This window comes from Stegodyphus dumicola, chromosome 6 (assembly GCF_044657685.1).
Source record: "Stegodyphus dumicola isolate Sdum_Otavi_A_Nest chromosome 6, ASM4465768v1".
NCBI classification, from domain to species: domain Eukaryota; kingdom Metazoa; phylum Arthropoda; class Arachnida; order Araneae; family Eresidae; genus Stegodyphus; species Stegodyphus dumicola.
In genome coordinates this window covers 73,853,057-73,867,702 of record NC_140773.1, presented here as the reverse complement: position 1 = coordinate 73,867,702, position 14,646 = coordinate 73,853,057, and the positions used below count along the sequence as shown (strand labels likewise).

Here is a 14,646-nt window from a genome sequence, read left to right as displayed (position 1 = left end):
TGAAGTATACACTAAACAAGTATTTTGTGTTCCTTTAATATATCTAAATATCCTCTTTACAGCTTTCCAGTGTTTCTCTCTGGGAATTTTTTTATATCTTGACAAATTACTTACTGCAAAAGCTAAGTCTGGCCTTGTGCCTGTTGCTAAGTACATCGATGAACCTAATGCTTCTTGATATTTTGTCTTCGACACAGGTGGTGAAGATGCTATGTCATCAAGATTTTCACCCAATATTCCTGGAGTCTTGATAGGTTTACATTCATCCATTTCAAAGTTTTTTAAGATTTTAGTTATATAGTTTTCTTGACTGAGTATTTTCAGTTTCCAGATTCTTGCTGGATGTATATTCCTAAAAATTTTTGTGTTTGAGTGACTTCTCGTAATGTGAATGATTTAGATAGTTGAGAAATGATGTCACTTATCTCAGAATTTGAATTTCCAATCACCATTAAGTCATCCACATATACTGCTATGATAAAATATTTGATCTTATCTTTATAAATATAAATACACAGATCTGACTTTAGTCTAGTTAAATTCTTTTCTGTAAGAACTTTACATAATTCATCATACCAGCATTTGCCTGATTGTGGTAATCCATATATACTTTTTTTTTACAAGATATACTTATTACTTAGATTACTTCGGATCTGATATAAAGCCAGGTGGTTGTTCCATGTAAATTGGTTTATCCAAGTATCCATTTAAATATGCAGTTTTTACATCGAAAAATCTTATTTTGTAGTTTTTGTAAACTGCAATCGATAGTAATGTTCTAAAGGTTGCAAGTCTCATTACTGGGCTAAATCCATCTTCATAATCAATTCCTTTTCTTTGATTAAATCCGGTTGCTACTAGTCTTGCTTTGTAAATTGTTTCTAAATTATCCTTTTCATCCCTTTTTGAGAATATCCAGCGGTTTTTAATAACTTTCTTATCGATGGGTCTTTCAACTAATTCCCAGACTTCATTAGCCTCCATTGAACTCAATTCTTCTGTCATTGCTTATAGCCAGAATTCACTTTCAGCAGATTCTATAGCTTCATCATACGTCTTAGGTAATCCTTCATTTGTATTGTATGCTACATAATCTTTTAATTTTTCTGGGGGCTTCGTAATTCGCGCTGGTCTTTTCTGTACAGAATTTCCATGATTATCATTTCCAGGTTCTTCATTCATTTGCGGATACTCGGTTGGCTTTTCCAATGAATCATTGGGTTCATCATCACTATTGGATGGCAAAATTTTCTCAGCTTCTTCATCTGTTGTATTATTTTGCTTTTTGTTGCAATATCTGAAAACCTTCGAATTTGTGGCTATCATCATAAAGCTTAGCTATCGTTCGCTATACCCTGTTAATGATGTATCATGAGATTGGCAATTAAACACATGTTGTTCTGCTAAATATTGTCTTGCTTCTATCACATGTTGATGAAGTTAAGCCTGAATTATACTAATAATTTAGTTATTTGTTATACTTACGACTATCTCCCACATATGCTTATCTGAGTCCCAAATAAATAAATTTTCACATATACTTATCCAGGGTTGGCACTAGACATTTTGTGGCCTATTGCAGTCTCTGTGGGTCAGAAATTCTGCTGCCAAGCACCTTCCTAAGTTCTTAAAATTTTGCATCACAGTATCTTCTGTAAATTAAAAAAATTTTCCCTCCTCTGTATTCTGTTGCCAGGTGCGGTCGCACCAGCTCTGGCACCGGTCTGGGACTTAGCTGAATAACAAATCAGTCATTCTCAATTAAAACAACACTAAATTTAATCTTTTTATCTAGGAGTATAATTTACGAAATCTTTTTTGCATATGAAAAGAAATTTCTGTTAAATTTCTGCTTGTGCACACACTCAACACTTGAAATTGCAGCAAAGTTAGCAGAAGTTGTAATCCTCTGGAAGCGTAATGTCAACATAAAAGGTTAGCATGCTCTTTGGTATTCATTTATTAATGTTAAAAATTAAAATTAAAATAAAAAAAACTAGTGCAGTGATTGAAAAAAATAATAAATAATGATTTGTCTGTTTGGCATTCAAAGTGAAATTAAGGATGGGGGTCTCTTGAAATATTTTATTATGAAAAACTACTTGATGTAGGAGTGTAAAGCATAAAAAACATTTTTAAAAAATGGATGCTGCTGATTTGAGGTCCGAATTTTAGATCATTTCAGATATTAGAAGTCTGCATTTCGGACTTTGGCACTGTAGTAGTAGACTTCCAATCTCAAGAAATAATTAAAAAAACTGTTAACAAATGAAAACTTTATGTGAAACATATTATAAAATTCAAGTTTGTTCAATTTATTCAGTTTCTGTTTTATTATATTGCATTTTAACTTTTTTTATTTTCTAATATACTCCATTGAATCTGCTTACTTCAATTAATTTATTACAGCAGTCCTATATTAAATTCCCTTTTTAATTTTTTTGGCATGGATATGAAACTTTTTATTGGCAAACTGTACTGACAGTCATCTGTCTAATTTTATTTTTCTGATACTTTGAAACCGAAGCATAACATAAAAACTAAAACTTGAACTAGAACTTACTTTTTGAATACGGCAAAGCACCATAAAGGCCATTTGCCTAAAGGGAGGGATAACTTTGTGAAAAACTCTCTAATGGAAACTGATTGGTATTCATGTTGCGTATGGGAAAAACCATGAAATCCAGCCATGCAGCCAGCCTTTTAAGCCTTGGGTTGAATCCAAGATGAACTATCAGCATTCAGCATTACTTAACCAGTCAGCCACTGGTAGAACCATAAAAAGAAGAAATTCTAATTTTTTTCCTTTTACTGTGTGGCATAAGAGGTTGTTCATAGAGATTTGAGGTAGAGTGCTGGATTCTCCTTGAAGTTTGGTCTGCATGCTTGTCTGTAGACTCTATAAAAATATTTAATTACAGAAGATCACCTTAAAAAAGTGTTGAGAATACTTACCATGAACATTCAAATTTAACATTTCAAGAGAAAGAGTTCCAAGAAACAGGTCAGGCCATAACTAATTTAGAGGAACAGAGTTACATGGCATAGCTGAAGATAATTTAAGAAAACGACAGTAGAATGCTCTGACTGGAGGACTAGATTGAAGATCTTATTTTTAATTTGGCATAAAATGAATAATGATGTGGTGTTGTAGCTTGACATTTAGTTATAATTAGCAGTCAGTATCAAAAATTAAGTGAGTAAATTAAAACTGTGTAAAAGTGTGCAATGAGTAAGATATCATACAAGATACTTACATTTTCTTTTAAGAAAGATTAGCATAGATAGCATTATGACAAGGCATTTGATATCTCCTTCCCTTTCGAAGAAAGTTTATGAAACTTTTTTGTAAAAAAAATTGACTCAACATTATGGTTATATTTTGAAGGAAAAAACCATCGAAAATTCCATGCAGTCAGTTCCTTTAGATTGTAGAATTAAACACAGGACGAACCAACTGGTCATATTCATTTTACTATTGTTAGGTTTCATGTAACAATCCACTGTTTGTTTCTGTCTATATCATCAGCATCTCTTCCTGCTTCTTGCATCCATGATCTTATTAGTCTGAAACTTCATAACAGTTACGTATAAAACAATGCAAAACTCAGCTTACATGTTATGGCTAGACTCTTCCTGACATTTTAGATCTTGTTAGTAAATTCTAGATAGCATATTTAATTTTTAAAATTAATTACTGTTAACTTTTTTCTGTGGTAAAAAATTAACACTTTTACAATATTTTATTAACATAATAATTCATTACCTTTAAAATCTCTACTTTTGCATGAAAAATTTCTAGCTCTGTTTAAAAAATTTTTATTGCACAGTCTGGCATTAATAACTCTTATGGAAAATTTATTTTCACGTAAAATGAGGACAAATTCTAATGTTTGTTGTACAGTCAAAAGTCGTTCCGGACTCGTCGGGACTTCGGCGATTCCGGATTATCGATTTTTCCGGATTATAGATCATCAGTTTAAATCTCGTAATATGGCATGCAGAAATTCTAAAATTAAAAATATGAAACCGTAATTTATGAAATAAAGAACAATTATGATCTAAAGAGTATCAAAATTTATAAAAAAAAAAAAAGCTTAATATTTATTTGTTTAATTTATTAAACATTTCTTTCAATGTAAGTTCTTTAAGTTGCTTCGTTTTATGTGATCATATTTTCTCTTTAATTCTATAACAAGACATAATTTCTTGTTCAGTTACAAAGTTCCGCTGTTCAAGTCCCGTTAATTGCTGTGCCGAGTGTCAATCGAGATTTGTCAATCGAATTTTTTTCATTTTCACTAACCTCTCTGTCACATTCTTCATGTCTTTATCCATTTTTTGAAGCAATTCCACTTTTTGTTTGTTAGACATCGAAACATACTTTCGTTTTGTAGATCCTTTGGAAGTTCCAGCGTCGGAAATTCTATTTGACATAATCGAAAGTTCAAGTTTACTTTTATAAAATTGCTCTTAAAGCCTGCAAAAAATAATAAGCCAGATCCAATTCGAAGATTAAGGAACAGTGCAATCATTAACATTAACTGAAATAGATAATTAGATAATTTTAGCTTACACCGTCCGTTATACATTAAACACGCAGGCGAAAACGTATTCTGCACTTGCGCACACGCATATGCGCAGTAGTCAAGGTCTTACGCGCACACGTAAAACATCTGTGCGCATGTGCTAACGCGGCGCATGCGCAGAAAGATTTTAGCTTTGAGGTCCGGATTATAGATCATTCCGGATTATGGGTGTCCGAATTAACGACTTTTGACTGTATTAAGAAATATCTGACTTTTTAAGTGAGTGCTTTCTGCCAAAAAAGTGTTATTTTACCTTTATTTTTATTTATTTATCTCCCTTCTTTTCTGTCATTGAATTCTTAGTTTCCAATGCCTCCATGCATTAAAGGTTAAATACTTTTAGATAGGCTTTACCATTTTAAAATCAATTAGCTGTTAGGAAGCTCTTAAAGAAATGAACTAAAATCATGCGAAAAAGTTATTTTAGTACATTTCTCCTAATTAGCTATTATATACTTTTTATAGTGTAATGTTTTATAATTTGGGAACTTTATTTATTGCTTTATTTTTCATTATTAGGAAGCTCTTAAAGGAAATGTACTTAAATCACGAGAAAAAGTACGAGTTATGTGTGCAGTTGGCAAAGTACTTTCAATTATGCCATACTCTTACATCATGAATTATTTGAATTCCTTACTGTCTCCAGTATTTGATCAATTGCAGCAGCATTTATGTTCAGAAATGGTATGATAATATTAACTAATACTTACTTAATATTTAAAAATTACTTAATACTTATAGTATAAAAACTAAATTATTATTAATTTTAAAATGATTATTTTTGGCATCTTAATGGTTTACATTTAATGCTTGTTGTGTAATTTTTAAAAAATATCCCTCTAGTAAATAGTCACAAGGAGAAATATCGAAAGGAATAAATAGTTATTTATGAGAAGGCATTGATATTTCTATCAGGTTATTTTGTGCATTTTGTATGCATAGAAAGGTAAATGTTTTATTTTTAAATAGTACTTTTAAGTTAGTAGCACATGTAATATATTAAAAAAGGTCAATTTTTTTAAAGCATATGAACCAAAAGCTTATTAAAATAATGTATAAATTAATAATAAATGGCAATCGTTGCCTTAGTGTGTTCCCAGCCATAAAAAAGGGCTCATTTATACTTTGTGACAGCTTGTCAAACAATGTTTTAAAATCAGAAAGGTAATTTGCAATTTTTTAGTATGTCCTTGTACTTATGTGGTTTTTATATAATGTATTTTTCTTTTTCTAGTATTATCATGTCCTGTAAAGCAGTATTTCATGAGATCTAATTCTTATGAGCTGCTTAACTATAGAATATTTTATAATCAATGTGCTGTTGCATCAGCAAACTGTCCAAGACTTCATAAACTGATTTTATCTTCCTGTCCAGTTAATTTTATTTTTTTTAATGTGTTGTAGTCTTATAAAAGTATGTTTTTTATAGAATAACCCTACGAGTGCAGCAGCTATAGTTCATAATCTACATATGCTTACTATGCTGTTCTCTAATCTTGATACTCACTGGGATAAAAGTGAAGAAAATGAGGAGAAGGAATCTGTTGAATCAAACAGAATATCAGAAGAAAATCAGAGGCAGCCACAACCAGTACTTTTTGTCTTAGAAAAGCTTTTAGCCATCTTCTCGTCTTTGGGGAACAAGTGGGAAGCAAACGAGCAGATTACAGAGGTAATAAAAACTATTTATGTATTAGTTTTCTTCTTTACATTGATGTCAATGAAATGATTTGGAATTCAAGTGCCTTTACTTGTTTGTCTGTTAGTTACCAGTTTTTTAATAACTGAAGTCATAAATTAAAAACCTTTTATTATATAACCATTAATTCTGATATATTTTTTTTTTCAAATGAATTTATTGGGTGGGACACCAAATAAAAAAATATGAGCATTAGTTTTAAATTGTAAAATATGAGCATTAGTTTTAAATTCACTTTGTTGAGTTACTTTCAAGTTATTTAACTAAAGTATTTAAACTATTATATCAGTGAAAAAAAAATAATTGCAGTTAAAAAATAGCATTGCTTGAAAATTATTGAGGATATTGAAAGGCTAGAAAATGTCAAAATTTTTGTCTTATCGTAGAAGATTTCAAAATTTGCTTCATTCAAAACTATGTATAGTCTTATGCCAAGTCTACTGAATTGTAAAATTACAGTTTTGGCAGCTGCTGTGATCTTTACTTTAAATGCTGAAATTCATAGAACTTTTACCATCCACAACATTCTTGGTGTATTCTCGTATGTATCCATAACATTCTTGGTATCAGCCATGTGCATGCTTCTAATATACCGTTAAGTGGATCTATAATTCGGTCAAATGCAAACGAGATTGTATAAAATTTAGACATTAAGTTTTTCCTGGATGGTTGTACCAGTTCCAAAAGAGACTCTCAATTTCATCATTACCAACTTTTGGTGAAGCAAATAAAATTGATAAAGAAGAAACAAACAGTTGGTTGCATGAATTTGATCAAGTGAGAGAAAAGTATGCCTCATGTGATATCTACAATATGGGTGAAATGACACTTTTTTATAATATTTCCCAAAGTCGTATCCTCGAAGTAAAAGGTGAAGAGTGCTATGCAATTGAACAACATTTAAATGTTGTCCTTGAATGCAGACGGCAGTAATTACAATATCCACTGATGATCATTAAATCTAAGAAACCACATTATTTTAAGATTACTAACACCTTGCATATTTACCTTGCATCTACTTTCACCATAAGAAAGATTGGACTGACAATTCATCATTTGGTAAGTAGCTTCTTTGTTGTAACTGTTGAATGATTTCTTAGAATAGGTGTGTTCTTATGACACTAGGCAAGTGTACACCCCATAATGCACATGATCTGAGCCTAAGCAAATTAAAGGTTCGCCTTTCCCACTAAATGCAACAAGTCATCTTCAGCCTTTTGATGAAGGCACTATTACTGTTATGAAGAAGTCTTATTGCAAGCGACTTGTGAGAGCTCTAACTCGCACTGCTGAAAAGAGACAGAAGTACCATCCTGGAGTGTGCTTGATGCTATAAAAGCTGCTGCCATATCTTGGAAATCTCTGTTATCACTACATATACAGAACAGTTTCAGTAGAATCCCAAGACACAAAGACACTAATCCTATTGACAAGTTTAGAGGGTACTACTTTACCTAATGAATGGAATATTCTGTAGGGCATTATGTTAGTTTTGAGGAGTTTGACAGTACAAATGATATTGTTGCCATGTGTGTTCCAGTGGAATCTTATGTACAAGCAGTTGTGCCCTAAGATGCAAGAAATAATCCAAAGAAGTGGGAAGATCATCAAGCTGCCCATCCAGCGGGACCATGGAGGTAGGAAGTTAGATGGAGTGGCCCTAAACTGGTTTCCCCATACCCTGATTTGAAGCACTGGTGATCCCTTCTTTGGTGACCAAAACATTGGGTAATTTAACATTGAGTTCAATGGGTTTTGACAGGATCGGATGTAAATATTTTGTAATTATGTCATAAGTATGCATATAAATGTATATATTTTCTTTTTTCTACAGTACTTCAGAGTCTTAAGTATATGAAAAGAATACATTTTTAGACAACATTTCATTCTGAACGGAATTAAATGCTATACTTTTCACAGAACAGCAGGGGCGTAGCTAGAGGGGGGCAAGGGGGGCATCTGTCCCCGGGCGCAGAATCCAAGGGGCGCCAAACTCATGTTACAACATTTTAGAACTAAATGTTTTCCATCCTTGGCAAGCAGTAAGGGGTGCGAAATCTTCAGTTGTCCCTGGGCGCTGAAAACCCTAGCTATGACTCTGCAGAACAGTTTGCTCAGAATGATTTAATTTGAAATATTTTCACAAGTTTTCGTTAACTACATTAGAAAAAAAAAATTAAGGTAATTCGATTTGATTCAGTTAAGGATTACAAACCATGTTGACCATGTTGAATTTTCATCTGGGGGACACAAGTGTCACCTCTGACCCCCAGGAAAATCCATTGGAACTACTTCATAATCCATTAGATTTGGATTTTGCTAAGACAATAGTGAACTTTGAAAAGGCTAAAGCGGCCCTAGATGTATTTCTTCCCTTTAAATCTCCAGGGAACAATGGCATTTACCCAATTCTGCTTCAGAAAGGCTGGGATATTATTGGCCACATTCTTGTGGACATATTCGAATCCAGTTTGGTTTTAGGATATGTTCCTAAGGTGTGGAGAACTTCACGAGGTGTGTTTCTTCCCAAACCAGGAAAAGATACATATGAGAAACCAAACTCATTTAGAATGATTACGCTAACATCCTTCCAGCTGAAGCTGTTGGAGCGATTGATTTTCTGGCACCTCCAGTCAGATAATAATCTGAACCATACTTTTGGCTTAGACCAACACGGTTTTAGGCCTGGCTTCTCCACTGAGTCAGCCCTACACCAACTTGTGTGGAGAATAGAAAAAACAATTATAGACGGACACTTTGCCATTGGGATTCTACTGGATATTGTAGGAGCCTTTGATAACATCGGTTTCGAGAAAATACATAAGGCCCTTATTGGAAGTCATATTCACCCTATGATAACTAAATGGGTCATCTTTATGATTAAAAACAGGAATATCTGCGTTAGTCTCGCTGACTGTGAAGTAAAGAGAGATATTACTAATAAACTGGGAAGTAAAGAGAAACTGTGAAGTGACTGTGAAGTAAAGAGAGATATTACTAGTAAAGAGAGATATTATTTCCGCAGGGTGGTATTCTTTCTCCGTTCCTGTGGAACCTGGTATTCGACTCACTCTTAGTACTTCTACAGGAGGAACCTGGCATGTCATAGGCTTATGCAGATGACCTTATTGTGTTACTATAGGGTTTCGATATCGGAACCCTATAGATCAAGCTCAGCAGATCTTGAATCTTGAAGTTTCACACTGGGGTGAAACAAATAGCCCATCTTTCTCTGCTGAAAAATCTGAGGTCATAGTTTTCACATGGAAAAGGAAATGGAAACTGGCAGATTTATATCTGGGTAACCAGATTATCAGACGTAAGGATTGTGTTAAATACCTAGGATGTTACCTGGACAGTAAACTTACATGGATCACCCATATAAAAGAAAAGGCACAAACAGCCACAAATGTACTAGTACTTTGCAGGCGAATTGTTGGTAAACAATGGGGCCTTAACCCAAAATCTACTCTATGGATTTATACTGCCATAGTCCGGCCAATGCTTTCTTACGGATGCGTGGTCTGGATCAATGTTATTAACAAAAGCACATATTTAAACGTTTTACAAAAGGTGCAAAGACTTGCTTGCCTATGCATTAGTGGGGCCTTAAATATTACCCCTACTGCTGCATTAGAATTTTTTTTGCAAATTCCACCCTTGAAATTATTCTTGAGCGGAGAAGCAATTAAAGCCATGTATAGGTTGAATAAAAATGGTACATGGTGCCAAAGGACAGGTTTTGGTCATAAAAGCCACCTGAAAAGCCACATCGACATATGCTTGGACTTGGGCAATGAGATCCCTATAATCTATATGCCCAAAGATGCAATTACTAAAACAATAGTTCCAGATAAACTATTCTCAACTTATATACCAAAAAGAAATGAGATAGAATCTCTAATTGACTTAATTCTAACAGGATCAATTGAATGTTACACAGATGGATCAAAATCCAACTTCACTGGAGCTGGAGCTATTATAAGAACCAAGGGATCTGGAGAAGATTTCATTAGATTTCATCTATACCTTGGTAAATTAACAACTGTTTTCCAAACCGAGGTTCTGGCGATCAATATGGTGGCCAGGGATCTCTTAGCTAAAAATACAGTTGATAAGAATATATATATTCTCTCTGACAGCCAATCAGCCATCCTTACCCTGGCTAATCATGTCAAGTTATAAAACTGTGTTTTGAACTGTACTCAAGATCTCAATTCTCTGGCTCAGGACCATAATACCATTAGTTTAGTCTGGGTCCCAGGTCATTGTGATTTTGCTGGAAATGAACTAGCTGATAAAGTAGCTAAAGATGCTTCGCAACTAACCATGTCTAGCCCAGAACCATTTTACCCAGTTTCATATCAAATTGTTAAAAAAGAAGTAAGAAGTTGTATAAAGAACAAACATGATGATATATGGTCTAAACTACCAGACTGTGCTCATTTAAAATTGGTGCTCAGTACACTTAACTTATCAGGTAAACTCATATACAGTAGAACTAACTTATTCCAGGTAATTCAAATTGTTACCGGACATGCTTATCTGGCCAAGCATCTCCACAAATGTGGTCTTGTCGAATCTCCTCTCTGCCCAGCTTGTGGAGAAGAAGAGGAAACACCTTTTCACTTTCTGGGACGATGTCCGGTGTTTTCTGTCCCTAGAAACAAATTCCTTGTGTTTCCCTATATTAGCTTTAATCAAGCCCTTCTATACAAAGGGCTCTCTGGCATAATAGGGTTTCTGATGTATACTAGACACCTACAGGTAAGGTGAATTTGAAACCACAAGAAACAAGCATTGAGGCGTGCTGTGAGTTCTTTTTTTTTTTTTTTTTTTTTTTTCTTCTTCTTTGGAAAAGAAACTATGCAGGGATTTCCCTCTCATAGCTGTATTTTGGAATATAAATTGGAAATAGATATCAAATCTTTATACACCACCTGGCCATTTGGCTTGAGAAAGCACCTCTGCCCTCCTTATTTAATTTAATTTTTTTTTTTTTTTTTTTTAAGATGTTAATTTGACAGTTTCATTGTGAGCAGTTTGATCACCCGCCGTATAGCCCGGACTTGGCACCGTCCGACTATCACTTGTTCCTGCACATGAGGCGCGAGCTTGGTGGCAAGCGCTTTGGATCTGACGATGACACGAAAAATGCTGTGGAGTCTTGGTTATCGAAACTGGCGGGAAGTTTCTTTGACGATGGTATACAAAAACTGGTCACCCGCTATGACAAGTGTTTGATCATTGGCGGAAACTATGTTGAAAAATAGTTTAAGACATGTATTTTCATGTAAAAATAAAATTGGATTCGAAAAAATTGTTTTACTATTTTTTATTTTTTTTTTCCAAAACGGTACTTAGTTTCCAAATACGCCTCGTAATATACTGTGGTGTCTGTACCTGTATAGCATAAATAGTTAAAGTGTGGAAAATACTGTTCCTAAAACAAAATCCAAGTCTCTAGTTAACACTAATTCTTGATTTTTCGATCCCTTGGCATTTGTGTTAATAAGGATTTACTGTAATTAATTTTAACAGCCTTTGCTGTACCAAAAACTATTCATGCAGTACAACATAAGTAAATTTGTTGGCAGCATGAAAAGAAGATGGCAGGGTATTACTGTGAAAAGTTATCAATTTAAATATCAAGAATTTACATAATTATCAGTTTGAAAACTCTGAGGAGGTTTAATAATTGATAGATATGGCCATGTCTTTAATACTTTAGCAGTATTGATTTAGAAATTAATGATAAAATTATTGATATTTAAGGTTATTATTCAGGATCTTAATACATATTAAAATATTTTAAATATTTAACATACCACAGTGTGTATATTATGAAATGAGCCATTTAAGAAACTTTTCTTTTCAGGTTTTCTAAAAAGAAAACTATTAAATGGCCTGTTGTCCTTTCTCAAGATATGTATATACAGGGTGATTCTAAATTGTTTTAACAAATTAAGAGAAGTGATAGTCCCCATCCAGATGAACAATGATTGCCATTGAACATAGGGTCGCATTCCACTCTAAGAGGCAAAAAAGAGGAATATTAGAATTCCAACCTGAACTTACAACAGTGTTGGGAAAACTAATGAACGAGACCAAAAGTTTCACAATCAGCTTTGTGAAAAACTCACAGAGAGTGCACAAAACGGGTAAAACCGAAAACTTGACATTCGAGTATTAGTTCGAGCTCAGACTTTGAAGGTCTCAACCTCGCAAGCGATTGCAACAAGTTAATTATCTAATCAAGGGCTGAATACTACAGTACACAGTCTGAAATCCGGACTCGGTGGGACTTCAGAGATTCCAGATTTGGAATTTTTCCGGATATTAGATCATCAGTTTAAATCTAGTAAGATGGCATGTAGAAATTATGAAATTAAAAATATGAAATTGGAATTTATGAAATAATGAAGTATTTATGATCTAAAGGGTATCAAAATTAACAAAACAAAACAAAAATTTAATATTTATTTGTTTACTTTATTAAACATTTCTTTCAGTGTAAGTTGTTTAAGTTGCTTTTTTTGTTTAAGTTGGGTCCTAAATTCTGTGACTGGGTGCGGCCATATGAGCCTTGGCCCTGGGTTTATGTGAATAACAAATTAGTTATTCTTAATTCAAATATCCCTAAATGTAATCTTTGGGTCTATAAGTATCATCAACAAAATCTGTTTTTACCATATGGAAAGAAATTTTTACTAAATTTTTTTTCGCCAACAGTTTAGCGCATTTAACTTAAATCTGTAATTATTGCCAAGCATAATGTCAACATAAAAGGTTACCATACTCCTTTATTATTCAATTACTAACATAAAAAAAATTTTTAGGCATCGCTACATGAGTCATAACTCAAGCTGTCATGTTTTGATAAACATACGGTGATGAAAGGAAAGTATAATAAATAATGATGCCCCAGGTTGGCATCAGATCAATGATGTATCTATGTGGAATGTTTCGGTTTGAGATGTGTGCAAGCAGATACGCAGCAATGGAGCCAAATTACTGAAAATGATTGTTTCTTCAGTAACAAGGTATTTTATTTAGTGTCGAAGTGAAATTAAGAATCGGGACTCTCCAGATGTTTTATTATGCATGGTGGGAAAGAATCAAATGCGCATGCATAAAGTCTATTAGAAAAAACGTTGTTGGTAGTTTTGAGGTCCGGATTTTAGATCATTCCGGATAATGGGCATCCGAATTTCGGACTTTGTACTGTATCAGCTAATTCCAAGCCGAGATTAGCATGAAGAGTTCAGGCTGTCAGAACTTTGTGTCCCAAAGAAAGGGTGCTTCGAATACAATGAACGCAGCACAGTATGTTCAGGAGGATAGGATAGAAGATGGCGAAGGGGAAAAAATTGCTACCTTGACCATCAGAGTATCAGTCGTAGTAGTCCATATAGCGAAAGTTCGAGCTAGTTGATAAGATTCAGCCCTTCATTAGGAAATTAACTTGTTGCAATCGTTTGCAGGGTTGAGACCTTGTGTACCAAAGATGTATGTCTGAGTGTTGGCCATCAAAGTCTGAGCTCGAATTAACACTTGAATGCCAAGTTTTCAGTTTTATCTTTTTTGTGCACTCTCTGCAAGTTTTTCACTAAACTGATTGTGAAACTTTCTCGTTCATTTGCTCTCCCAACATTGTTGTCAGTTCAGGTTGTAATTCTAATATTCCTCTTTTCTGCCTTTCAGAGTGGAATGCGACTCTATGTTCTATGGTAATTATTGCTCATCTGGATGAGTACTATCACTGCTCTTAATTTGTAAAAAAAATTAGAACCAGTTTTTCACAAAGTCCAAAAATTGAAATTCATAATTAATAAATTTCAAATAATCCTGTGAATGTAATAAAGAATTTAATAAGTATTAAAACCAAAACTCTTCAAACAAGCCATACCCCAATTCAAAAAATCAATAATTGTAGAAAAGCAACAATTTTTGTGGAAGAGAGATTTCAGTTGATTTCATTGTTCCCTGACAAAGTGGCACTGAGGTTGATTGAATTCCTCTTCTATGATGTTCTTTTTTTCTTTAAATTTCATTGATTTTTTTAATTAGGATACTGCTTGTTTGAAGAGTTTTGGTTTTGAACATTTATTAAATTCTTTATTGCATTTGGAGGATTATATGAAATTTATTACTTATAAATTTCAATTTTTGGTCTTTGTGAAAAATTGGTTCTAAATTTTTTACTTTATGTCTTTACTGATAATTTTTCAGCAGTTTAATGTGCAAAGATTCTAGACATGGTTATATTTTGTTTTTCAAAAAATTGTTATCTTTATATATATATATATATATATATATATATATATATATAATATCTGTGATCATATAGGAATTTTT

The 14,646-nt window shown here is 33.3% G+C and overlaps 1 protein-coding gene across 3 annotated transcripts in view; it reads left to right on the top strand.

Moving 5' to 3' along the window:
- The window catches only part of cdm (importin-13-like protein cdm), a 144,606-nt gene that overhangs the window by 106,577 nt on the left and 23,383 nt on the right, over window positions 1-14,646 (top strand). For all 3 annotated transcript variants that reach the window (XM_085818532.1, XM_085818531.1, XM_085818530.1), the window contains 2 exons: window positions 5,109-5,273; window positions 6,019-6,261. In XM_085818532.1, coding sequence (XP_085674658.1) covers window positions 5,109-5,273; window positions 6,019-6,261 — 408 coding nt within the window. The remainder of the gene's footprint in view (window positions 1-5,108; window positions 5,274-6,018; window positions 6,262-14,646) is intronic.